At 42.5% G+C, this 27,069-nt stretch overlaps 2 protein-coding genes and 1 long non-coding RNA gene across 6 annotated transcripts in view; 2 read left to right on the top strand and 1 right to left on the bottom strand.

The window, feature by feature from the left end:
- The window catches only part of LOC133477285 (lysophosphatidic acid receptor 2-like), a 26,779-nt gene extending 23,081 nt beyond the window's left edge, over window positions 1-3,698 (top strand). The window contains exon 5 of the mRNA XM_061771893.1: window positions 2,081-3,698. Coding sequence (XP_061627877.1) covers window positions 2,081-2,182 — 102 coding nt within the window. The 3' untranslated portion in view covers window positions 2,183-3,698. The remainder of the gene's footprint in view (window positions 1-2,080) is intronic.
- LOC133477286 (uncharacterized) lies at window positions 3,527-7,115 on the bottom strand. The gene is made up of 2 exons (XR_009788275.1): window positions 5,808-7,115; window positions 3,527-4,080 (listed from the first exon to the last, which is right to left on the bottom strand). It is a non-coding gene; the product is annotated as an uncharacterized LOC133477286 (long non-coding RNA).
- LOC133477283 (calmodulin-regulated spectrin-associated protein 3-like) lies at window positions 3,955-27,069 on the top strand. Of its 4 annotated transcripts, none has more exons than XM_061771884.1 (20): window positions 3,955-4,091; window positions 7,147-7,406; window positions 11,800-12,077; window positions 12,684-12,824; window positions 13,637-13,726; window positions 13,874-13,909; window positions 15,330-15,377; window positions 17,303-17,441; window positions 17,530-17,669; window positions 17,965-18,058; window positions 18,311-18,362; window positions 18,441-18,502; window positions 19,028-19,058; window positions 19,318-21,634; window positions 22,237-22,352; window positions 22,421-22,707; window positions 22,780-22,867; window positions 23,943-24,049; window positions 24,172-24,290; window positions 24,960-27,069. In XM_061771884.1, the coding sequence occupies exons 2-20, from the start codon at window positions 7,244-7,246 to the stop codon at window positions 25,305-25,307; spliced, it is 4,656 nt and encodes a 1,551-aa protein (XP_061627868.1). In that variant the 5' UTR covers window positions 3,955-4,091; window positions 7,147-7,243; the 3' UTR covers window positions 25,308-27,069. The 4 variants fall into 4 exon arrangements, with proteins under 4 accessions (XP_061627868.1, XP_061627865.1, XP_061627866.1 ...); XM_061771881.1 differs by having other exon boundaries at window positions 19,216-21,634; XM_061771882.1 differs by lacking the exon at window positions 15,330-15,377 and having other exon boundaries at window positions 19,216-21,634.

Raw genomic sequence — 27,069 nt, 5'->3', positions numbered from 1 at the left:
CCCCCGAAAAAAAAAAAGAGTGAATTTTTGGGAATTTCACAAGAATGCTGCACACGTTTATTTAAGCTCTTCCCTCAACTAATCCAGCAGAGCGAGAGGAATGTTCTTCTTATCTACACATTCCTTGCTTTTTTTATTTTCTTTTTTTTTAAGGTCCATATCATTTGATCCCTGAGATTTTAGCCCATCTAATAAGCATCTTCATTAGATTGTATCCTGAGGCTGTTCAAACTAGTACACCATCCTTAGTTAAGTGCACGATCCAACCATCTCGAGTCATTCTGGAACACTCCAAAATCAACCAATAACTCTTTAGCCCCCCTTTTTTTTAAATTATTATTATTATTTTTTAATTTATTTATTTTTTTGTCTGTTTTGCTTCATTTCAATTTACCTTTAAGCAAGACATGCATACCCAATAACACTGTGCTTACAAAGCAGGAAACAGACCATACTGTATATGCACATGTCAAAAATGTGTTTAAAACCAAAAACTTTGCCACATGGGAGGTAATAATTATGTCTGTGTCACTTGTGTGTTCCAGCCTCAGACGTCCCCTTCAGTAACTTTTGACCTCAAAGTACTAATTGTTGCCTTACTAGATCGACACGTGCGGCTATGATGAATTCCATTTGGCTACGAAGCAGCGTTTTGAAATGCAGTGGTCAGCTGAGACTCACATCGCCAAAGGCCACTTGGTCTATGTCCAAAAAAAAAAAAGTCCCTTTTGAACAACGTAATGGTTGTTTTCATTGCATTGCATGCAGCCAAACACATGCTGCCTTTGGGCCGCTCCCAAAACTTCAATTTTATGAAATTTATATTTTGCTGAAAACACTTAGTCCCACTTTACCAAGTGTATAACCCTATCTCAGTTCCGATAAGATTAACCTGAATGAATGTCAAAGGGAAAGAGTAGCCATTTTCCTTTAGCTGGTATTTAGTGTAGAAAGAAAAGCGTTTGAGGGGATGTTGGTGTGACGCCAGTTTCTACATGTGCGGTGATGCTGCGCAATTGCTCACATTGGGTGTGTGTGTGTGTGTTTGTCGGCGTGCACACTTGCATCTGTTATTGCTGCTCAGGGGAACTGGAGTGGCATGCAAATATTTTTACAGGCCAATTTAGCAGAAAGCGAAGAAAAAGCAACAGGGGGCGCCATTTCCCTTTTAAAGCGGAAGTGCTGTCAAAAGAATGCCTCCTGGGTTCAAATAAGCAGTAATAGAAATCGTTTGTTCTAGAGTCAAACTGTGGCCGACACAAAACCGTTTTTCAGCAATTGAGTCAATAACGTTTTATCTTTCTCAAGGGTTCAAAATGAGCTAACCTGTTATGTTATTGCATTAAAACAATACAACTTTGAAAAATGATGTGGGTGTAATATGGGGCATCATAGCTTTGCCTCATGCTTTTTGTATTCCTTTTAAGGCCTATTTTGCTTTATTCCAAATTGTATGACCTTTGGGCAGTTGGGATGTTTTGATAGCGCTGTTCTGGAAATCTAGATCACTTTTGCTGTTACGAAACATGATTAACAGTTCAGTTTTTATGAATAACAGCAGCGTGAATGAAAGCGATGTATGTTCGTAATCTTTGCCTTCACATTAACTTGGTTATACTCTTATTTTTTTTTGTACTTTGTTGCAAGCCATTTGAACAATAAATATGCAAACCAGCAGCACATGTGGGGTGTGATGTATGACAAACCTTTTTTTTTTTTTTTTTTTTTATTTTTTTTTTATAATAAATACAGTGTGCACAATGGCTGTGTCAGACATTCACCCTGAATCCAGACGTTTTATGCCTTCGGAAGTAGTATCAAACACCCGTTTTACACTTCCTAGGTCAACTTAATACCCCCATTCTGTTTTGGTTTCTGTTCACGCAGAACAGCAACATGGGAAAATAGCTTCATTTCCAGGCAGTGTGCAAAGAGGACTGTCTTCACGTTTCCCCCCTCGTCTTTGTCAACTAACTTGTTTTCTTCTGCTCCTCTACCTCCTGCTACCTATCGCCTTTTCCCCCCGTTCTCCCCCATTTCACCCTTCCCTCTTCATACCCTCTATTACCTCTTCCCGTAGAACTCAAAGTCTCGCGACGTGGAGCTGATGGAGAAAAGCAACGGGGCGCCGCTCATCGGCGAACACTCGGACATGATGCCGTCTTTGGAGAGTTGGAATTAAAACGCACACACATGCACAAAGGCCTCAAGAATGAAGAGACGCAGAAATTGACATCATAACTTGTACGTGACAGTTGGCGTGGTCTGGGGCTCATTTCCTGTTTTGCAACCTGCCAGCTACACTCGAACATTTGGAAATACTGGAGCGCTGCCTGCATGATGGATGGTGTCGCAACAGAGCCTCTGCAAATCTTTTATTTTTTGGAAATAGTTTTTTTTTTGTCACAGTTGTGAGCTCTTCAGCAAACTTGCCATTTTGCCGAGAGGAGGACACAAATAATAAACCAGCAATATGAGTTCAAAAGTAATACATTTATTCAACTTTTCTTATGCCGTCTACCATCTCTAAAGTACTCCGAATTTTATGTTTATAATGCTTTTGTTTGTAGCCAGAAAGTGGTACCTCAAAATTCAATGACATTTAACACTTCCTTAGCTGACCCAGATGAGTAGAAGTAGACAGATTTACTTTTTAAAACATTTCCACTGTGACTTTTCTACAATCATGGCCAAAATTCTAGGCAGTGACTAAAATTTTTCCATTTCACTAACTTTTCTGCTTCAACATTAAAAACAAAAACAAAAAATTAAATGAGACTTTCACTGGAAACTAAATTACATTTGTGCAAAAAGTCTGGCAAATACTTGCTATCAGTGCAACACATCTGAGGAAAATTACAAAGTTGGGAAAATGAAATTTGTACAAAAAGTGGTAAAATGTAAAAAAATGGTTTATTATAGATGGTTTCTTAATCCTTTGGGGGGAATTCATGAATTTGGGAAAATATGTCAATTATTGGTAGGTAAAGGCACTTAAAAATTCAATTATTAATGATCAAATTAGGCGGCACGCTGGACGACTGGTTAGCACATCTGCCTCACAGTTCAAATCCCGGCCCCGCCTGTGTGGAGTTTGCATGTTCATTTGCATTTGCATTGCATTTGTGCAAAATGCCAAAATTCTGGGGAAAAAATTGTGATAAGTTGGGCAAGATATCTAAAATTTGTGCAAAAATTAAGTGAAAAAAGGTTTCTCGTTCATACAGTCGGAAAAGTTCAATCTGTACAAGAAGTCATAACAATGTATGGAATTTTGCAAAATGTAATTTGCAAAATGTACAATGTTTCTTCTGAAATTTGCTGACAAATACCAATGTTTATATTATTTAACTGTTAGCAGCAACAATATAGAAACACAAAGTGAAGCAGAAAATGTTAGTGAAAATTGGACTGCGCTGCCAAAACTTTTTTGTCCAGGAAAGATTCGCGTGAGCGTATAGCTCTGCATTTACTAGACTGACTTTTTGTTGTTGGGCGAGTGAGCGAGCGAAACATCACACTGACGTAGTTCAAAGTATTTATGACGACATTGAGGATGTAAATACAGTCTGTACAGTGCAGCATTTAGGGCACTTCCGGAAACTGATTGGGATCATTCTGTGTACATTTTTGTTTTATTTTGTTTTGTTTTTTAAAACATGACTGACTGTGATGTCATTAAATTTCTTTCCATTCCAGTGATGTCACATGTCCTTTTGTTTAGGTCAACATGAGGCGTCTTCCTCTTGGTGGTTTCGTCGTCACGTCCTCTTATTTACTCGCTTGCTTGCGCTTAATATTTCCTCCTGTCCCCCCTCCCTCCTGCTTCTTTCCTTTTATCCTCCACCGACTTCCTCCCGGTGAGTCCTCCGGACAGTCTTCAGCTACCCGGCACCCGGAATCTGTTTTGTTGTGACGGGACCCTGTGCGTTTTCGGGTCGTACAGCGGCTTCATCATCTTCTTGCGCTTCCTAATGCGCATGGCCCTCCTGAGCGGAGCCAGAGCTCCCCCCATGAGTGACGACCTCTGCCGGAGCATGAAGCCTTTGGAGGAGGAGCCGCCCATCACCGTGTGACCTACTGGAAACATGGCAAGTAGTATTCCAAAAAATAAAACCTTGTTTGATCGACACTCTCTGCAAGTGATTTATTTGATGCTAAAGAAATTAAATTGGAGCACCCACGCTCACGACCCGAAGGCAAGTTGACTTCCTGATTGTCACTGCGTTGTGTGACGTTTTCTGCTATGATCATGTTCGCCTCACTCCCTGTGCTTCTTTTTCAGGCTTGGTTTGTGCTTTGCCATGCAACTGAGTTATCATAAACATGGAGCAAAGAATCCATTTGATATTCCTGCTTAAATCTGCGTTGGGTAAAGTTACTGTACCAACACCCAGTTGCATGACAGCAGTGTGCAAAAACCTGAAAAGAAGCACAGTGAGTGTGACAAACCTTGATACACAAAATCCTGAAAAAGAAGCACAGTCAGTATAACTGTGCCTCAAAAAGCCTGAAAAAGAAGCACAGAGGGAGTGTGACAACGTTTTATACACAAAAGCCTGAAAAAGAAGCACTGAGCGAGTGTGAGACTGCTACACAGAAGCCTGAAAATGAAGCAAAAAGTCAGTGTTATAGCGGTATGCTCCACAAAGGCCAGAAAAAGAAGCACCGTGTGACAAAGTGTTCCTCAAAAAGCCTGAAAAAGAAGAAGAGAGTGCAATTGTGATAAAGCTCGACAGTGGTGTGATGCACAAAAGCCTGAAAAAGAAGCCTGGTGTGTGAGTGTGATGAAGCGTGACAGCAGTGTCAGGGCTCTAGACTAACTGGTTGTACCGGTGCGCCCAACTTTTTTTTTTTTTTTTTTTTTTTTTTTTTCTTTCTTTTCTTTTCTTTCTTCTTGGTTGCACTAGCAGAAAAGTTAGGTGCACCCAGATTTTCAACAGCGTCGCATTTTGTATTATCTGTCTCTTCAATTTCTTCTCGTCTCCTGAGATAACTCTCCTTCACTTCCTCTGGTCTGTTTATTCTGCGACACACCATGTCACCCAAACAGCACAGTGATTACTTGTCACCTGTTTAAATAAGATGATTTACTGTTTACACCTGTGATGCTAATTAGAGGACGCACCTTGTTTGAACATGTGCCTGTGCTGTAAAATGATTTTCAATCTCTTTGAGGGGCACCATCATTTAATTCCAGAACTGTTTCATGAGTTTTTTTAATAATTTTTTTTTATTTTTTTCATAATTCTGTTGAATCACAATTCAAACGCAATGTCTGATTTTCATTGGTACATTTTCATTATTTTTTTATTTATTATTAAAGTTATTTCTGTTACTGCTGTAGGTTTTGTCTTTCTTTAATTTTTGTCAATTTTTGTCCACGTGCGTGTAAAGCCAGTCTAGGATATAGACTCGTAAATTGGGGCATTTGTAAATCAAGGTACTGCTGCGGGATTTGAGGTCCGTCACAATACTTTTGACCATTCAGTGTAGAAAAATAAGGTAGTTCCAATATCTGTTACATGTCGCCACTGCAAACTAACCACGATAATAAACACATGGTTAAATTGACACTTCTCTGTCAATCAAAATAATCATTTTTTGGGGGTCATTTTTGATGCACCTCTTGTGTAAATTGTCAGGTGTGCCTAAAGAAGAGAATTTTAATTATTTAAACTAAAGTAGACACTGCAGTCATACAAAAAGAGGAATACAATGTTACAACTACACAAGAGCTCATGGATAGACACCTGTCAAAAATAATAAACTTAATGTTTTTTTTTTTTTTGTCATCGTCGTTTTACCTTGAGCATAGTTGAAGTATGCGATGTCCTCTTAAATCCACTGTGACTTCAACATGTCTGCTCCTTATTAGACTCATTTAATTATACTCTTTTGTAAAGGAGCTTCTTAAAAAAATTTTTTTAAAAACAATTAAAAGCGAAATAGGGCCAAACAGGTTGTGGTGCATTCTTTTTGGCTTGAACACTCCCCTTTGTTAAGATGCTTTAGAAGCTCCACTACAAATCATTATGACTGAATGTTCACGTACTGTATTACAACATGACTAATGTACTGCCTTTTATACTGCAGCATAAAAAAAAAAAATAATAATAAAAGCTGCAACATTTATGATTGTGGTTTAAATGCATGTATAATTCTCACCAACATTTTTTTGGGACTACTTTTGGTGGTTTTGAAGGGTGCCACCGTGTGGTAGCAAGGGGAACTGCTGAAATGGAAGGACTACCTGAACTCATCAAACATGAAACATTGAAACATTAAGTTTTAGTCGGTTTGCCCTGTTATGTTTTTTTGTATTGTATGACTCTAATGGTTCATATATTTTCTTGTTTATTAATTGGAAATTGTTGGTATGGGTAACAAATTAGAGAAATTGCTATATTCAGGTATTTGTATGAATATCTTATTGATACATTTGACTTATGTTATATTTATTAAGCATGTCATCTTTACACATTTTCTTGTAATTTTATTTATCTGCAATATATATTATTGTGGTTGTCAATGTCATTTACGTTCTTGGTGAAAGAAGTGTGTGTGGGATAAAAAGCTATGAAAATTGGCCTTGTCATGGAAAATATTTGTATTAATCTTTAATGTACTGTATTATATAGTTTTCGTTCATTTTATTCATTGCTTTTTATTAATTTAAACGTTTTTTTTTAATGATGGCCATTTATTTTTAAATGATTGCACCTGAGCAATGTTGACCAATTTTTTTTTGTTAATTATTATTATTTTGTTTGATTGTATTTAACCATTACTGAAAAATTCCATCAACCGTGCATTTACTTAAAATGTTCATAATTATTTCCTCGTATTTCTAAGACGTATACATTTTTGTTTGCAGTGTATGTTTTTTTTTTTTTTTTTTTTTTTTTTTTGTAATGAAGCAGTGTTGACCAACAAGTTTTCTTATTTTATGCTTTTTTTTTTTACCCCAAGGAGAGGGCAAGTTTTCCTCATGTCATTTAATAAATAGCTACATTCTACCCCCCATTTTTTTTCAATAATTCAGTGTATTTTTAATGAACTCGCCCGGGCAATAGTGGGTGGGGGCTGTGAGAGAAATGGATTGTCCGTGTGACGATTCACTCTTGTGCCTGTTTACATCACCAGATCCTCCTCCTCCATCGTCCATCCCTTCTCAGCCCTCCATCCTCCCTCCTCCTCCTCCTCTTCTTCCTACCGGTGCTCCGTCCCCCTCAGTGCGGCCATGGTGGACTCCGGACCCGGCGAGCCCACGACGACGACCACGTCGACGACGAGGAAGTCCTTCTCGGTACCGGAGATCCCCCCTCTGGACCGGTGCGACTTCAACCGGGCCAAGATCCGCGCCAGCGTGCGTTGGCTGCTGTGCAAGTCTTACGGCTGTGCAGGTAAGAGCACGCACGGGTGGGGGCTCCATCACTACATGCGTGCGTGCTTGGGTGGGGCGCTCGCTGGATAATGGATGATAGATTTGTGTGTGTGCGTGTATCCTTCCTTGCTGGGGGTCGTCGTCGTCGCCCCCCCACCACCTCACGCGTGGGTTGCGTGGATGCTGCATCATATCAGTGCAACAAAAGACTTTATAGCGCTGCATCCGAACTGCAAAGCGGTGCTGAGCGGCGTGGAAGTGGGTCAGCACGCTGCAGAATATCGGTGTCAGTGTGACTCGCCGTTGCCGTTATTGTTGTTGGGGAACAAAAGAGAGGAAAAAAAAAAGTGCAACGTTGCATTGGCGATGCTTGACTTTATTGGTCTTTTGCGGTGGTTGGGTGGCTGACGTCATCAAACGGTCATCGTGTCCCTGTCTCATCAGTCTGTTTGCTGCATACACTTGACACTCGATTTGGTGCCCGCAGGGACAACTTTAAAATGTTGTTGTATTTTATTCATATATTTGTTTTTATCAGAAAACAAAAAAAATATATTTTGTCATGATATGCTGTATATATTTAGCATATATGCGGTATAACAATACATAGTGTAGCTGATGTTTGAACACAAACAGTGCAGCAACACATTCAGACAGTCACTATAACAGGACTCACAGTCATGTATTCTTTATCCTCTGTGAGGAGTTGAGACGTCCGGACTGTACAGACATCAATGTGCAGTATTTCCGTCTCATACTGCCCCCAGGTGGCCAAGTCGGGCACAACAAAGAGCAGCACAATGGCTCCCATCCGTGTGTGTGGGAGGCACACACAGTTATGAAATTGAAATGGAAATAAATGAATTTCCATTCATTTCAATAATGGAAGAGGATTTGACATACGGGTGATTAAACCTCAAGGCACCACTGCATAAGAAAACAAAAGAAACTATGTGCAGCATTTGCACAATTGTCAAAAAAACAAAAAAAAATTATCCTCATAACCACATTGCCGGTAACACTTCATTGTTCAGTGACTCTCCGTACTGTGTTTTTACATTTTTACGTCTTAAAAGTATTTTCTGTCAAATCTGTTGTCGTACTAGAGCGGCTCCAACGACCGGGGACAAATTCCTTGTTTGTTTGTTTTTGGACATACTTGACAAATTAAGATGATTCTGATTCTTAAATAATGATTCAATTAAAATGTATCGTGCATAAAAATGGATTTTGCGCCTAAATAAATGTTTAAAATCAAACTATTCTTAAAAATGAAATGCAAATGTATTTAAAAGATACAACTGAACTCTGCATACTGTATATAGTGCACTCAATTCCCCCCAAAAAGTGTAAACCACGGTAGCAAGTGTTCAGCATTTATAAGCCTTGCTTCATCCAAAGCCTTTTTCAACAGCTACTCTTTATTTCACTTTTTTTTATTTTTAACCTATCACACTTTGAGAATCACTGGTATATATTGATGACCAAATCCTTTAAAAAAAAAAATTACACCTTGAAAAGCTCGGGTGTGACGTCGGTTTCCATTGATGCATTGTCAACTTATCGTCATGCTTGTGGTGCACGAGGAGAGCGAGAGAAGCTCTCAGCGGGGAGGCTTCGTGCGGAAATTGCCCACCGGGTGCCTTGTTGAATTTTAATAGATGCAATGAGGAAACGCGGCTCAAAGCGAGCACACACGGCAGCAGATTAGTCACTTAGTCGACTATATATTTCTTCTTCTTCTAAACTAATCCTATTACTTTTAGAGCTTGAGCAGATTAGTCGACTAGTTGACTACTAGTCTTCTTCTAATGATTATTTTTGTTTGGAGCGTGGCTACGAAGTAATTTCTTGCAAAACACTGTGACCAGCTCGTTTGAGAGAAACCTACATAGCTGTCCCACTAATTACAACAACTCCATTCAGCGTAGTGGTGCCTCGTATTCGTTTTTATTTATTTCAATGGCAGTTTGTCAAAATATGTCTAGGTGAAACCGCTGTGTGGTGCAAAAAATGTTGGGGACTGTACTGTAATGAAAATAGAGTAGTGCCTTGAGATAAGAGTTTAATTTGTTCTGTGACCACATCTGAACTCAAGACAATTCATCTTTTCTTATTGAATTGAATGAAATGCCATTAAACCATTCCAGCCTCCCCCCAAAAAAGTTTGTAATATATATATATTTTTTTTTTGCTGAAAAAAAAAAAAACCCCACACTATAATATTATACTTTATAAAAGTGTACAGTAATGACAATCAAATACAATTCAAAAGAAATAAACAGTTTTTGTCACTCTTGAGTTGTGCTGCTCTTTCTGGTGTGTGCACCTTGGCCACCTGGAGGCAGTATACAGTTTATTTAGCTGTCTTAACTCTCAGCCCATCAGTACGGCACTAATATTAGTCCTTCGCAAAGGATACAGAATATATAGCTGTGAGTGTCGTTAAAAGGTCTGGTTACATGTATGTGTCATAGTGGCTTTTTCGTGACACTGCTCTTACACAAATATAGCTTTACGAAGCAATGCTTTACTTTCTGTACCATTTCCGACTGGAGAAGCAGGCAAAGCTAACATGGTCCAGAGATGCTTTGGCCCCATTGTGCCGCTACAAGATGAGCGCAGCATTATGTTAATCGGGTTAGCGGGGGCTCGCGCTGCTAACTCTGCAGTCTCATTGCCTCCGTCGACACCGCAGGGAAACGACGACGACTTGCCTTTTCTGTCGTTTCCATAGTGACGACGTTCCCATTTCCTGTGAGAAGATTTAACCCCAAACCCACTGCAGTGATTGCGTTATAACGCTTGTTGCTGTTGATTGATGGGGAGGAGGATTTACTGTATATAAGAAAAGAAGATGTGGCGCATCTACACAGTCTTAAATGTTCATAGGCATGGAGGAAGGGATGGAGGGATGGAGACTTCCCTCCGGTCTTCCCGACAGCCCGAGCATCCTTTCCGGAGACTGCGACAGTCTAATGTGGGTCACTGTTTCGGTGGCGTCCCGCTCGTCAAGTCTTTGCCGTCGTCTTTGTGAATTGCGTGACCCGGTCCTCGCTCAGCTGAGCTGTTCATGCGGAAGACAACATTATCGTCTCGCAGGGCGTTACGAAACATTCACTGAGGAAAAGGTTTCTCCCTTGGCATTATGACTTGGCATAGGCTTTCACTGTTAGGAGGAATGGTTACGCTTATGTATTAAGTTTTGCCACATGACCGTTATGTAAGGTACAGTAATCCCCGACACATTTGCAGTTCACTATTCACAAATTCAACTGTTTTCCCATTTTTAACCTGTCCTCCATTAAATAGGAAAATATGACCATAACTGATCCAAGGAAGTATGTTGAAGTGATACATCTGGATGAAGAGACAAGCTTTGTATGGTGGAGGGGATCTTATTTTAACCTGGGTTGTTACGGAGAGTCTTCACCACACTTACTGTGCATTTTTTCTCTGTCTAATCATCTGTCAGATGTTTATTTTTAAGGGTAAAGTTGTAACTGTTTTGGTATCATAATTGTGGTTTAAAGGAAGGGTGTCAAACCCTTTTTAGTTCGCGGGCCACATTCACCCCAATTTAATCTCAAGTGGGCCGGAGGAGAATATTTATGGCTTAAAATCCCAAAATAAAAATTATGCAACATTTTCCCCATTGTTTTGGCGCAAATAATTAATTACAAGTACATTAGGAAAATATTCACAATCTTGTTGCAAAGTTTTCTGCAAATCATATGAGCATCTTTCTCATATGAGCCGCCTGAACAGTTTTATGGATCAGTGAGCGTGACCATTCAGTTATCCATTCTTTGTAAATAATGCATATACATAAAATTACAAGTTGTGGCAGTGCATGGAAAAAAAAAAAAAAAAAAAAGGTTCCACCAACCTCTTTAGAACTGAAGCTGTTGTCTGAAATTTTGTAATATTCAATATCTTAAAATATTTCTACAGGACGTATGTATTTTCACAGAAGTGTAGTGCAAAGATGGCACAGCATTTTATCTCAGTGTGCTCCTGAAAGTTGGCATCATTTGGCCTTCGCAAGTGCATCAGTTATTTGAGTGTCGTCAGTGCGCCCTCCAGTGGACAGAATTAGCAACAACTGTTACTTTTATTGAAACATGGCAGTGAATGTGTTCTCCTTCCCCGAGGGCTGGATTGGACCCCTTGACGGGCCAGTTCTGGCCTGTGGGCCGTATATTTGACACCTCTGGTTTAAATTATTGATATTGGTCATTTACATTTTTTTTAGGGGGGTGTCAATTGCTTGATTTGTTGTTGTTGTTGCTATTCACAGCTGGGCTCAGACCTGTACAGTATTCTAAATATTGTTTTGGTTTCACCTTCTTCTCGTATGACTGGCTGACTTTTTGTATCTACGCGTCTACTTTTCTCGCGTGCGTCCGCAGAAAACGTGCCAGTGGAGTTGCGGGAGCCACTCTACAAGGACCAGTATGACCAAGAGCACCTCAAGCCGGCCCTCTCCAAGCTGCTCCTCTCCCCGGAGATATACTGCCGAGCTCAGGCCTTGCTGCTCCAGGCCCGCGGGGCCCCCGCCTCAGCTTTGCAGGACGCCCCCTCTGACAACTGCGCCCTGCTCCAGTTCCTCACCAAGAAAGGTGTGGCCCCGCAGGTCCGGGATGTGGGCGTCAGAGAGGACGACCTCAGCTGCACCCCCATCAAGATGGTAGGACGTTTGGTCAACGTTGTAAAGACACTTCATTAGGTACACCGGCACTCTCTCGCCGGAGCGAGCACGCCGACGAACTCTTGCGAGGGACACGAGTCTCAACTCGGGGCTAAGCATAGAAGAACGCGACGTCGCTACTTAGCAGACGCTGTTATATGGACCAATCAGAGCCAAGGGAAACTGAGCGATCCAATGAGAGCAAAGCTCATTTACATGTCGCATCATAATGAGAAATCCGGCCAGTGCCAGGTGGGATAGACCAACTAGAATGGCTTGCAAAAGGACATTTTATTATTCTATTTCCAACCAAAATGATCATGCAAACCTGATAAAAGGACATCAAATGATGATCAAGATAAAACAGAAAAACAGTGATGGAAGGGGATCTTTTAACAGCTCACAGTTTGAAATCCACTGCAGCACAGCCGCGCTAATAAGCATTGTGACATGCTGACACTGTCGCGCAAAAACTCAACATTACTATCATTACAAAGGCAGAATTTCTCTTGTATTGTGGAGGTGTACCTTAATATTATGGCTCATAACGGATGAACTACTTGTCAATGTCATATTTTCTTGTATTTTGGTGGCCGACGGCTGCAGAAAGCCCACCTGGCCTTGATGGACTCGCTGATGTCGCTGGCCGCCAGGGAGATCGTGGACCGGGTGAAAATGGCGGCCGAGGCTGAGCAGATGGGCGTCGGGTCTCCGTGGGAGAACGCGCTGCTCTTCTGGGTCAACAGGGTGAGTCGGCCATGTTCCTCCTCCGTCACGCCGTGCTGCCAAGTTAATGGTTATTTTATAATTCAATTTTAATGCAATGGGAAAATCTTTCTGAATATTGTCAAGCCTCATTTCCCTTCCAGTGTTTGTATTGAGATGAGGCTTACTCGGCTGATACATTGGGCGAGAGGCAGGGCGCACCCTGGACTGGACAGCCAATCGCAGGGCATTAAATACAACAACAGTCACACAAATGCAGACCTCTGCCAAGTCAAAACACAAGCAAACGTGTCCGTCTGAGTCATTTGACTGGAAAACCACGACATTCTGGGGGGTGTTTTTACACTCCAGTCCTATAGGTGGCGGTAATGCAGATTACAAAATGGGTACAAATGCTAGGCATAGCAAACTTGTTTTTTATTTATTTATTTAATTTTTTTATTACTGCAGGTCTATCTACTGGACCTAGTCTGCCACTAATAAACTGTTACGTTGATTAAATTCTTAACGATAGAAACATTTTACACCCCAACAAAACCACTGTAAGATTATTCGCAGTTTGACCATTATCACTGCGCTTAAATATAGGAAATACAATTTTAAAAACTGCTTAAATAATGATTCCATTCAAATATATTGCAAATGAAAGTCAAATGTAAATTTTACCAATAGAATTGCAAACGTTTCAAGCCAAAAAGTTAAATACAACTGAAATGTACTTTGTCAGTGATTCTTTCATGCACCACAAGTGAGTATCTGGGGATTGCACTGATGTGCTCTGATGTATCAACCACTCAACATGTCCTATAATTGTCACTTCATTGTCTTTAAAGTTGAACCAGAAGCTGAGAGAGAGCACCGAGGAAGACGAGATGCCCAAGCAGTCGCAGCCCAGCGCTGACCCCCAGCCCTCACAGGAAACGGTACGCTACACACACACACACACACACACACACACACACGCGTGTGTGTGTGTGTGACTTGTGTCAGCCCAGATTCTAACATCATCATCCTGACTGTGCCTCCCTCCTCGGGCTCATCTCCGTTTGTGGCACCTTGCTCTCCCGCAGGGCCCGCCCACCCGCTGGTACTGGAAGCTGGTCCCCGTAAGTGCGCGCTGTCTCGCTCGTCTCCTCTCGATGTGCGTTTGTGTATGTGTGTGTGTGTGTGTGTGTGAGCGTGCACTCGCACTCGCCGAGGCTGACGCCGCTGTGCCTGCTGGAAATGCCTCATTATTATTATTTGTATTTTATATATATATATATATATATATATATATATATATATATATGTGCATATGTATATATATATATGTTCAATATGTGTGTCGACAGTATGTGCGTGTCTATTAATTAGCTGCCTGTCATGTCATTTGACCAATGAGAGTGTGTTCATTTGTCCCTCAAAATGTTTCCTGTTCATGTTTGTACTCTCTCTGAAGCCACAATTGCAAGTTCCAGGGACTCGAAGGTCTTGGTTCTAACGGATCAACAACAAATTTCCAAATATTGCAGAATAACGGAACGAACTGACTAACTAACTACAGTGGCTACAAAAAGTCTGCACACCCCTGTTCTAATGCCAGGTTTTTGGGATATAAAAAAATTAGACCAAGATAAATCATTTCAAAACTATTCCCACCATGAATATAACCTGTACGACTCAATATTTCAATATTCTCAGAGGGGAAGAAAAAATAAACAAGTGAGATAATGTGATTGCACAAGTGTGCACATCCTTTTATAACCCCTATAACGGGATGTGACTGTGTTCAGAATTAAACAATCACGTTCAAACTCATGCATTCCGTTTGTAATGTGAGCAACTACATAAAACGATCGGATTAAACAAAGAATTCCGAATTGTACGTCAATGCCCTGCAGTGTGAACATAGACTTATAAAGATGCAGAAAGAACTGTTTAAAGGTCGATGTTCTTTTTTTGTGTTCCAAAGTGTAACAATCAGTCTGACCTTTTCAAAATCTCAGTTGATTATTTTACTTACCCTCCCAATAGGATTTAAGTTTTTTTTTTTTTGTCAATTGAGTTATACAGGTTACAGGTCACATTAATGTTGGAAAAAGTTTTGAAATCATTGATCTTGATCTCACTTTTTTATGTCACCAAAACCTAGCATTTGAACGGGGGTGTGTAGACTTTTTGTATTCACTGTAACTAACTAACTGACCAACGGACCGACCAGATAACTAGAAAATGGATGTCTCTTTTCAGCCATTAAGCAAAAAAAAAAAAAAAAACTGCGTTTTGCAGGCATGTTAATTCTGCAATTTGATCACTACTCTGTATGAAATGCAAAATACATGCTTGTGATAAGACCCTCAATCATCTGTTTGATGAGAAGCGAATGCTGGGAAGGAGGAGGGAGGTGAAGCCTCGTCCATGTTGTTTGTCCTCCATCCCCAACCCCCCACACCCCCCTTGTGTGGCAGTGTGACAATATGTTTCAGGGGGGCCCCTTTGTCATTTTTATGCTTGTGTCCCTCTCTCTGCCCCGCCCCCGTCCAGCATGCTATCGCTTTTTGTTTGAAGGAGTCGGGGAACAAACCTCCAGTGGTAACGTATAACAGATCGCTCTTGTCGTCATCCACGTGTCCCTTCCTAGCAACGCACCCGACCCACCCACAGACTAAATTAACCTCCACCGCATTTAACGCTGAGCTCCAGCTGGAATGAGTCTGATGTCAGTCAGTGTGTGTGCGCTTCTACTGCATGCGGGACACAAATCCTCACCTAAAGTCAAATTTTTTTAGGTTATTGATGTTTTTTGATGCCTGTTTTTGTTTTTGTTTTTTGTTTTTTTGGGCAGGATGAGACCGCACCCTGTGTTTGGTGTTTGCTTATGTTGTATTGATTAAGTAACACACACTCTCTGGTCACAAAATTAGGTACAATCCATTGCACAATCCTGCGAATGCCAGTCAAGAAACCTATGTTTAATGTGAACGAAAATAACGCTTGATTGTGATTTGATACTGTCAAAGAGGTCCACCAAGGAGGTGTGAGTTATTGTACCGTAATTTCCCGTGTATAATGCGCATTTGCTTCCCCCCAAAATTGTCAAAAGTCAATAGTGTGCATTATACATAGGTCTTGGAAAAACTGGAAAAAAAATGGAATAACCTTTCACGTTTTATAAATGTATGCCGCCACCTGGAGGTTATGAAAAAGCTGTACACTTCCATTACAGTATGCCACCGCCACCTAATGGTTATGAAAAAGCTGTAGCCGAAACTTTCATTCCAATATGACAGGGGTACGTACATATGACTGCATATATGTACACTTGTGCTCATAAGTTTACATACCTTGCCAGAATTTGTATTGCCAGTATTGATTTTTAAATATGAACAACAACCATTATTAATTTCTTTATGGTTATGTTTTGTTTAATGATACTGCTTTTCTGAAATGCTTGACCGTTTAATTTCCATCCCATTAAAATAAAATTAAATCTGTTTCGCCTGGCCCTTCATGTTTTCTTTGAAGAATTGTACCCATCTTACAAATTCTGCCTGGGTAATCAAACATATGAGCACAACTGTGTTTTCTGATTTGCTAAATAAAATTCGGGCTGTGAATTTCAAAATAAGAGCAAGTAAATAAAAAAGAAAGTAGTAGCTGTTCAAATAAAGTGCTTCAGAATAATTCTTAAAAAACAAACTAACAAAATACAGATAATACTTAATGTTTTGATCATATGGGTAGAAGCAAACTCATGCACTGTAAAAATGCATTATCCACAATTTTGAGGTCAACTTTGGGGGTGCGTATCATACATGGGTGCACATTATACACGAGAAATTACTGTATATCCTTGCTAGAGCTTTCAAAATATTACACTGCATTAAAAAAATATTTAATTACACTTTTAAATAATTCTGAAATTCGAGCACGTGCCGGGGGACGAGGGCTACATTGAGTCTGAGTGGACCAATCTGGCCAATCTACGTTGCCATCCTCACCTAAGGTCACGAGCTGTGGGTTCTGACCAAAAGAACAAGATCGCTGGAATGAAATTCCTCCGCAGGGTGTCCGGGCTCTCCCTTCGAGATAGGGTGAGAAACTCTGTCATCCAAGAGGAAAGTCTGGGCTTCCCTTCTTAAGGGGCTGGCCCCGCGACCCAACCCTGATTAAGCGGAAGACAATGGATGGATGGATGGATGGAATTAACATATTTACTATACAGTGTCTAATCAAATTGGAACATTTCTTTCTTTGCAGACATTTTGATGCAGCTCTTGTGTTGGTTCTTATGAGATTGTGCAAGCGTACCTAATGAAGTGGCCAGTGAGCGTATATTGTCTTAATTAATTTTTATGTGGGCTTTTTCTTGTTGTGGCTTCACAGATTGACTTGATTTTTAATATATATTTTTTTAAATCACGTGAGGAGGACCCACACCTCTTCTACTGTAAGTCTTAATGTCCTCATGTAGATGGTCCGTCTTCAGTATGCTCTCTGCTCTTATTCTCCATTAGATCCGCTACAGGAAGGACAAAGTGCAGTCCAAGCTGACTCCCACCTTCCCTCTGGTCACCGCGGTCAAAGATCTGTCTAATGGCTGCGCTATAGCTGCTGTGCTGCACTTTTACTGCCCCGGCTTGATACCCCTAGAGGGTACACACACACGCCGTCATCAAATATTGATATTTACCTTCAGACACGTCAATAATCAACCCGTGCTGCACCTATTATTTTCTGCCAGATGTATGTCTGAAGGACACCATGTCAGTGGCCGACAGTCTTTACAACCTGCAGCTGATTAAAGAGTTTTGTGAGAGCAGTTTGCAGAGCTGCTGCCTTCTTCCCCTGGAGGACCTTCTCTATGCGCCGCCTCTTCTGCATGTAAGGGTTTTTGAAGAATATTTAATTATAGTCATTTGAATTATAGGAATTGAGGTGAGTTACCTCCCACCATACAGCACTCGTATCTCAAGTTTGCTATCGCAAGTCAAAGCAAAAAAAATCCGCCAATCGACGGCTGCTACCTTGAAAAATTGGGTAATTTGTATCTGAAGACATAACATGCAGTGGTTATAAAAAGTCTACCCACCCCTGTTCAAATTTCAGGGTTTTGTGATGTAAAAAACCGAAACCAAGATAATTAATTTCAAAACTTGGCTTTTTTTTTCCTCCTCAGCTGAACATCATGAGCTTCGTCGCTGAGCTGCTGGAGTGGTTCGAGATTAAGAAGCCTGATTTTGTGCAACCCATACAAACCATTGACCTCACAGGTGAGTTTTGGGCTATATAATTCACATTTCCATTGTGATTCAGTCCAGTTCCAATGCTGATCCGGTTTATTTTTCCTTTAGAAAACAGTAGTTGGATCAGTTATGTAAATAGCAGGATGGCAAAAAAAAAAAATCAAAAATCACAGCTCCGTTATTTTGTAGCGCGCCAAACTGAATCGAACTGTATTGCTTGGTGGCAAATAGCCTTCATATAGCGTTTCTGATAAGCTGCACCTCTTTCATGTGTTTCAGATGTCTCAGGATTAGTGTTCTGTACCAGTCCTGTCAGCGGGAACAGCAACAGGTAGAAAGCAATGTTGTTTCAGACCAGAATACCATCAACCATGGTGTCACCAACACTTTCTATCTGCCACTGTTCCAGTGGGTCTCCTTTGTTCGTCTTCAAACAACCTTTTGTGACCGTCCCCTCCCTAGTATCACCGGGTAAGAGACACACAAAAATATTTGGACACACCTTGTTATCAATTAGCGTCTGGACTACAGTGTTCCCTTTTTCTGTACATTTTAGGCTTGCAGTGTTTTATGTGTTGAAATATGTTTACAGTGTGTTTAAAAAGGGTGTTGCAACAAAATTTTAATGTGTTTAAAGCATGTGGGAGGGGTAAAACTATGATTTTTGTTGTTGTTGTTTTGTCTCTCTGACTCTGTAACTTATCACCCGCGATGAACCAGGGTCCACTGTAGTCCTCGTAGTAGTAGTCTTAGTCAGAGATGTTGGACAGTCCCAATAGTTTGGTTTGGGGATGACATTTTCCTGTTCCCAGTGCACAATGCAAGGTCCATTCAGGCATGCTTGCATGAGTTTGGTGTGGAAGAGCTGGAGACACACTCCAGAATCTTGGAGAAAGTCTTCCCAGAATAGTGGAGGCTGTTATAGCTGCAAAGGGGGCACATCTCCATATTTGCTTCTATTTTCGCAACTAACTTTGTGATTATATGTTGTTCCAGAAAACAAAAGCTGGACAAAGAAACAAATCAGGTATTACACTTGCTGGGTGTGTTTTTCTTTAGTCAATGTGCTGTTGTGTTCATACTTTGCCTTAATTTTCTTAACCGTCTTACTTTGGCTTCTGTGGTCTCACTGCACTCACATCTCCACTCCCCCGCCGCCACCACCGTCATCCGCCCTCCTGCAGTCGTCCTCTGTCCGCAGTGACTTTCAGCATCCCATTTGGGCTGGACAGTGATGTTGATATTGTCATGGGCAACCCAATAGATTCTGTCTTTCGCTCTGTCAGCACGGACAGCCTGGGTGCCGGCATCCCCGCGACGACCTCGCTGGCGGGGATGACTCGCGTACCGTACAGCCCTCCCGAGGATCTCAGCCACCTGGTCAGCGCCTCGGCACCATCGCAGCGGACTTCTTGGGGGCCTTACATGCACCCGGCCCCTCTGGGAGAGCTACCCACCGTTGAGGAGGCGCTACATGTGGCTCCTGGTGGTAAGGATCGAAAGAAGGAAAGGACTGAAGAGAAAGGTGGGAAGGTAGTTTTGGCATCGAGACCAGAACCCAGGTTATGTCCCGAGGGCGCCCCTGCTGGTTTCTTCCTGCACTCCCCATTGGAGGACAATCCTCAGCTCAGTAGCTCTGCCCCTTGCCGCTCGGGAGTCATTTACCGACCGGTGGGTGGAGAGGCAAGTAGCAAAGGCGGTAGAGGTGAGAGGAAAGAGAGGCCATCGCGGGCAACCGATATGTCACGTGACGATGACTCTGTCTTGCGAGACGGCAGCGTTGACTCATCTGAAGCGTCTGACGACACCCCAAGAAATGCCCCTGGTAATATGCGACCCAGTAAAAGTAATCAGGGACACCACAGCGGCAACAACAGCCCACGCATGACAAGCTTTGCAGAGCGACGGGATAACAGAAGAAGACATCCCGTAGCTTCTGGAGAAGACTTCGCTACTACCCCGACACCAACGACCCCGGGAACGCCACACACTCCCTGCACACCGGCAGGAACTCCGAGCCGAGTGGACAGCCCTGGCCTCAAAGCTCCCGAGCCGGGTTCAGAAGCCTGGGAGCTGGGAGCTCGTCTGGAGGAAAAACGCAAAAGCATCGAAGCCCAAAAGAGACGAATTGAGGCCATCTTCGTCAAGCACAGACAGAGGCTCGGAAAAACAGCTTTCCTTAAAATGAAACAAGAACAAGGAGAGGGTGGGGGAGAGGGAACAGACGAGGATAACCTCTCTCTGGAGGAGCGTCTCACTAACATGGAGGAGCAACTGAAAAAGGAAGAAGACAAGGAAAAGACAGAAAAGGAGACAGACAAGGAGAAAGCCAAGACATCTGTCTCTAATCCAACCCGGCTGGAGAAGCAGGTCACATTTTCTATTGACAGTAAGAAAGGACAAGAGAATGAAAAAGTTTTGGACAAAGAGAGAGGAGAAGATGGCATCCTTGTGGAGTATAATGAAATCGTCCAGAAACTGAGTGAAGCTTTGCAGTCGCTGCAGAAGGACATGCAGAAACTAACTGAACAGCAGCAGCAGCTTCTGGGCAACCAAAGACCTAGAAGCTCACAAAAAGTCACCCCAAAGTCAAAACCTAAAAGTAACACTAAGACACCGGCGAAAACCCCTCCTCCCACACCCACAAAGACGCCTCCAAGAACTCCGACTAAGAATCCTGGCATGAGCACCAGCAAAGTTTGGATGATTCCCACAGGTCCCAAAACCTCCTCTGTGTCTTCGCCATCCCGACGGACCCACGCTCTCCATGCAGCGACTTCGCCAAAAACAATTGTCTCATCCTCTTGTCCTGCCCCCCGCACCAAGATCAACATCTCGTCTGCCCCCCGCAGTCCCAAACACCAACTGCGAACGCAACCTCATCCACGACCCTCGGAGCTGAAGTTCCCCCCTGTCAATCGTGTTTTGAACCCAACTCACACTGTGGATACACTCCCCCATTTGCGCAGAGTGTCGCCCAGCAAGTGTCAAGTGCAGACAAAATCGTCTTTCCGCATCGGCGGGCTTCAAACTCCTCAGGAGTTTTCTCAGCCTGCACCGCAACCTGATGATAGCACCTCAGACACAGCGTCCAGCGAGACACCAACCCAGTTCAGCCTGGAGCTCGAGCAGGACAATGCCGAGGCAGCCATAGTGCCCTTACCGCCTCACCCGAGGGCCACCAGTGGCAGCAGCTCCGGAGCTCCCTCTGAATGCTCTTTTGAGAGCGAGACTTTATCAATTTCTGCCGCATGCAGCACAGGACAGGACCGAGACAGAGCTGGACTTGCGGAGAAACATTGCAGTATGATTGAGGTGTCACTCTCCTCCCTTGGAGGACCGGAGGGAGGCGGTGATGAACCAACGGATGAGGGGCAGGACTTTTCTTCCGACTCCATGAGTGATCAACTCGAATCTGCGGGAGAGCCTGGCATTGTAATCGCTTCTGATACCGCAGAGCAGTTGGATTCAGCCACAGAAGCTGGGAACCCTTCAGACCCACAAACAGAGTCCAGTGAAGGCCAGGCAAAGGCTGATGCTCTAGAACCACCTGGAGAAAACAATGAGCTTGGAGCCAGAGGGGGGATAGGATTCTTCTTCAAGGTGAGTGCTCACAAAAAAAGTCAGGATCTATGGTCCCCAACTTTTTTTGCCTTATAGACTGATTTCATGTAAAACAATATTTTGATGGACCGGTAAAGGAACAAATAAAATTCAATTCTCAAAAATACAACTCACCATTGCGCTGAATGTCGACGTTGTAAGCCGCTCCAACCTTCTGTCGTCATTGCAAAAAAACGTTACACAGAGTGGATATGGCCATATTTAAAGTAATGTCACTGATATTGTCTCTTAACGCAGCTTTCTTTTTCGTAGAAGTTGTCAGCTCTTCCTCTTCTGTCTCAGTATTTGGCCTTTTTCCCTTTCCAAAGAAGCGTTCCAGAAACTTTATTCATATTACTGTTTTTGACTAACACATCACATTTTTGAGATATCCCACATGTTGCATAGGCTGATTTTCAAAATACAGCTTCTTTCAGACTGATGACCAATATTATATTAAATACTTCTTTTTAAAAATTCTCTCTGTGCTGTACTATGCAGCAGTACCATGACCATGGCACAGTGGTTGTGTAGATGTTTTGTTTCTTTAAGCAACACTAGTGTTGGAGTGAGGATGTATGGTGCCTTTGTGGTATCTGCAGGGGAATGTAGACAACAAAGAGGAGATGGCTCAGCGGAAAGCTCTCCTTTTGGAGAGGCAGCAGAAGAGAGCTGAGGAGCTGAAAAGGAGGCGACAAGAGCAAGAACGTGACAAAAGGCAAGGACTGTTAGACAAACAATGCCGTGAGTTAGAGCAAGGCAAAAACCGTTTCCCTCTTTCCTCAGAGCGGAATCTTCTGAGAAGACTGCTTCTTCTCCCTCGAGCACACCCCATGCTGGAAACGCCTCCCCCTCTGCCACTCCTCCGGCCACTCCAGCCCGACGTGGAGATTTCACACGAGCCGAGTACGCCCGCCGGCAGCAGCTCCGGATTATGGACGACCTGGACAAGGTGCTGCAGCAGAAATCGACCAACCAGGGGCGATCGCCTGTAAGGAAGACGCGCGCACGACCTCGCAGCGTCACCAGGGAGGAAAGCCAGCTATCTCTGAGCCCCGCCAAGAAAGCCACTAGTAATGAAATATCATCAATTGTCATTAAGATTGTTGCAAAGGACTTTTTGACGAATGCTTTTGTTCCTACAGCCCCTAAGATGACCAAGTCTCACTCGTCACTCAACCTGGCAGCTACAGATGTGTCCGGAAACAATGACAGGGATAAGAAAGTCCAAAGGTGCTCATCCCATTTCTGATTACATCAGATGAGAACTTCTCTTATTTCTCCCCTCTTCAACGCCTTGTCTTCACCAAGCAGTACGGTTTGGTCCAGTTCAGAACCATGTTCATCATGAAACCTGTCCATTGCAAATAGTCTGCCAACTCACGCACAACCCTAATGCGGTGAAGCGCTGTCGACTATTGATGGATGGATGGCATTGTGAAGTTTCAATTTCTCAACATGCTTGTCTTGGAGGTAGCGCTAATAGTATTACGGTACAGTTTGCTTGAGTACTGCACAGCTTATCACTCTGCTGTGTTTTGGTTATCAGATTGTAACGGTTCAAGTTTATCCTTACATTTATTTTCTATACTTTTGGTCCTCATTAGGGTCACCGCCGGATCTTCCCGAACGGAAGCTAATCGGCCACTGGCCAGCGTGGGGGCGGTAGAGACTGAGTCGGAAGCTAATTGTCAATGAGGGGCAGTGGCGGGTAGATGGGAACCACTGTTTTAAACAGTCACTTTCCGGACATGCCCAATATATTCTCAAGCAATCTGGTGATTTACCATATGTATAAGTTGCATATATTCAGCACGGTTTCTTTTTCTGCTAAGAGCAGGAGCCCAGTTGACCCTCGGTGAGTCATTGCTGCCAAATTTACCAAATTTAGCCACTAAAGTTGACTGTATCAGAGATGTGCTGATGAGTAAATGCACTATTCTGACCTTGTGAGACAACAAAATCTGTGATGCACTGAATAATACATGATAGCGACGTGTTAACTACTACACGACCGTGGTTTAGATTTGTTGAATTAATCTGCCTATTCCACGCTGGTGTTCTGCTATGATGCCCACTTAAAAACTTTGCAGTGGAAATGCAAGCCTGTCCTGGATTTAACACTCCAAATGGTACACTGGACTGCTCGGTGGAAATGTGACTTAATGCTGCTGAGACTGCAGACTGTAGCTTCTAGCTCCCGCGTCGCTTCAATTTATGCTCGGATCAGTTTTTTGCTTAATTGATCAGAAAACAAATTTGTAAGTATGTTACTTCAAGCTACGTGTCTCTGATCTGCACCTGACAGCCGACCCGATTCGCCAGGTGGATGCGTGACGCCGAGCAGGCTTGCGAAGCAGAACGGAGACTGGGAAACTGGTTCAAATGGAACTTCGCCTGCCCCAGAATACACAGGTATGGTACATCTCCACATGCGCACACACACGCGCGCACACACACACACGCACACACATACACACACACACATAGTGTAGCTTTTCCAACAACAATACGTGATTTTATGTTTGCCTGATCAGGGCCCAAGCTCTTCAAAGAACCGAGCTTCAAGTCCAATAAGTTCATTATCCACAACGCTCTGTCTCGTTGCTGCTTGGCCGGGAAGGTCAACGAGTCCCAAAAGAAGAAGATTGTTGAGGTACACCCGTGCGCTTGTCTCAAGGCCGTACGACACTGCGGAATATGGATAAGGACGCAAATAACGAATAAGCCAGAGTAGTAGACGCCCCTTCCCCCAAAATATTTATAATCGCCTATATTAATAGTTCAAATCGTAAAAAGACCACTAGCTAGGATCCCAGTACTTTGTCATTTCAAACTCATCTTACATTAGCCTTAAAAATGAATGGCTGACAGATGACTTGATTTTCAAAGAACAGTGTCATCATTGTCCACAAGATGTCATTGCAATACACTTCCTTGACACCGATTTCTAATGTATAACGATGTCACTCACTAGGCCACGACCCTTAAAGACACACATCCAACACATGGATAGTACAGTACATAGTCATTACACTTTATAAAACCAGTTTATTTCTTTACATTCTCATTTTTTGTATTTTATTTTGTTTTGTTTTGCACATTGCTACACGTGCTATTTTTCTTTATTAAAAACAGGGCACAAAAATGTATTGGGTATTTGTTAGTGGTGATCCAACCGATTATTAGCATTTCAATGGGAAAAAAAATATTTGATTTGCGCTTGGTCAAATTAAACTTGTAGTCAAGGTACCACAGTAGGTGAATTGCGAATAAATGGAGCTTCACTGCACGCCATTTTGACTTTTTCTTCCTCCAACCACAGGAGATGGAGAAGAGCCCCGCCAACCACTTCCTCATCCTCTTCCGGGACGCCAGCTGCCAGTTCCGCGGTGTCTACACGGCCAACCCGGATTCGGCCAAACTCGTGCGCTTGACCGGCGTGGGCCCCAAGACGATAAGCTCGGCCCAGGTGGAATCCATGTACAAGTACAGCTCGGACCGGAAGCAGTTCAGCGCCATCCCCTCGAAGACCCTTGGCATGAGCGTGGACGCCTTTACCATCCCCGGGCACCTGTGGTATGGCGGTGGGGCGGCAGCTGCGGGAGGAGGAGGCGGAGGAGGAGGGAGCAGGAGGGCGAGCGTCACGAAGAAGGCACTGGCTTCCAAGTGACCCATGCCTCATTTGCATATTGTCGACAAACTTTGTAGGATTAGGCCCTGAGGGTCTTTGCAATGCAATTCTCAACCCGTTGCGTCTGTCAAACGCTCATAGTTTTTCTCACTGTCAGTGTAAGAAGCCTGTGGCTTTAACAGGATATCCAACACAAGATGGTCCGATTTGGCCTATATTCATCCATCCATCCATTTTTTTCCCTCAGGGTCACAGGTGAGCTGGAGCGTTGGGTGTGACACCCCTGCCAACTACTAGAACTATTACTCATAGTTTGCTTTTATATAGAGCTTTTCTTCCTACGCAAAGATGCAAATAAACTTTTTCACAAAATACAGTGGTGCCTTGAGATACGAGTGACTCAGCTTGGGAGTTTTTCAAGATATGAGCTATTGTTCTGACGATTTTTTTGTTTTGACTTGCGAGCGTAAACTTGAGTTGAGTATGGTGCCAGTGAACTCAACTCAACTTTATTCAAGATAAGCTGAAGTTTGGCAAAATAGTGAACAAAAAAACAAGAATTACACTGTGTGTTTAAAACGAGCAAACTTAATTTCCATAAGAGCAGGCCCCGCTAGCGTAACGCTAACATAAATGGGAAATGCCATTGGCATGCTAATGTTTGACATCGATAGTTGCGGTTTTACAACCCTTTCAGCAATGGATATTGGATCACAAACGCATGTAGAAACATAATATAACGACACTCACGGGCATACATTCTTTATCCTCTACGAAAAATAACTAATATTACCTCAGCTTACTGTGACTGTACTGCCTCCCGGTGGCCAAGGCGGGCACACCAGAAGGAGCAGCATAATGAATTGGATTGCGGCGTTAAATCATGATGAAACTGTTTAATGGTTTACATTCTATTTAATTATGTTATTACTCTGTTTTTACAAAGTACAATATTATATATTATTAACAGGCTATTTTTACTTGTTTAAAATGAGCAGTTTTTTTTTTTTTGGGGTGGGGGAGCTGGAATCGACGAACATTGTCATCTCAAAGCACCACTGTAGTAACTGAAGGGAATTGTTCTGCATAACTCCCAAATAGGTTTTCCTCCACTTTCTGCTCTGTGTCAAGTTCCGTTTTGTGAACGTATTACATTCACGATTCACAAGTATCTGCGTAAAAATTGTCTGCTTATTCTGTTTCATGCAGGGTTGGATCAGATTGTAGTGGATTCTAATGGGATGCAATCCAACAGGCCACCCAAAATCCTTAAAAATCCCAAACTATTTGGAATTTCACCTTTAACAGAAAACTGTGACATAGCACTTTTTTCAAAATAACAATTTCAAATTGATTAATGGATGGTTACAAGAATGTCGTGACCATAATGAGGACCAAAAAAAAAAGTGTTCAAATGGATGGATGGAAGTGAAACGTCCAGTAGAGACATGCTCCTTCTGGATGGCATGTTTTTTTGTTTGTTTGTTTGTTTGTTTTGTTTTTTTACACACTGCAATCAAGAGCCCTATTGATTTTAAATGATAGCCTGAAGATGCTGTTGACGTTCCTTGTCAGTGCTTTGCGAGGGCCACGTCTTTTTTTTTAAAACTGATATTCCAACTCATGGAGAAAGAACTGTACTGATTATAAAGGATGACTGAGAAGGTCCGAGGACAAACTAGCATGGACAAGACAAGATCTTCCATCTTTCAGGGACGTCAGAGCAAATACACGACTGATTTTGAAGGCTCCAGTATGTGAGATGCTTGAGAAAGCTGACATTAAAAGTAAGACTATTCTA

The sequence above is a fragment of the Phyllopteryx taeniolatus genome, chromosome 4, assembly GCF_024500385.1.
Source record: "Phyllopteryx taeniolatus isolate TA_2022b chromosome 4, UOR_Ptae_1.2, whole genome shotgun sequence".
Lineage (NCBI taxonomy): Eukaryota > Metazoa > Chordata > Actinopteri > Syngnathiformes > Syngnathidae > Phyllopteryx > Phyllopteryx taeniolatus.
The sequence above is the reverse complement of the archived record's forward strand: the minus strand, read 5'-3'. Positions and strand labels throughout refer to the sequence as shown.

Coding starts and splice junctions, on each gene's coding strand:
- LOC133477283 (XM_061771881.1), top strand. CDS start 7,244: ATGGTGGACTCCGGACCCGGCGAGCCCACGACGACGACCACGTCGACG. Junction 18,059..18,310: donor ACAAACCATTGACCTCACAG/GTGAGTTTTGGG, acceptor CATGTGTTTCAG/ATGTCTCAGGATTAGTGTTC. Junction 21,635..22,236: donor GGATAGGATTCTTCTTCAAG/GTGAGTGCTCAC, acceptor TGGTATCTGCAG/GGGAATGTAGACAACAAAGA.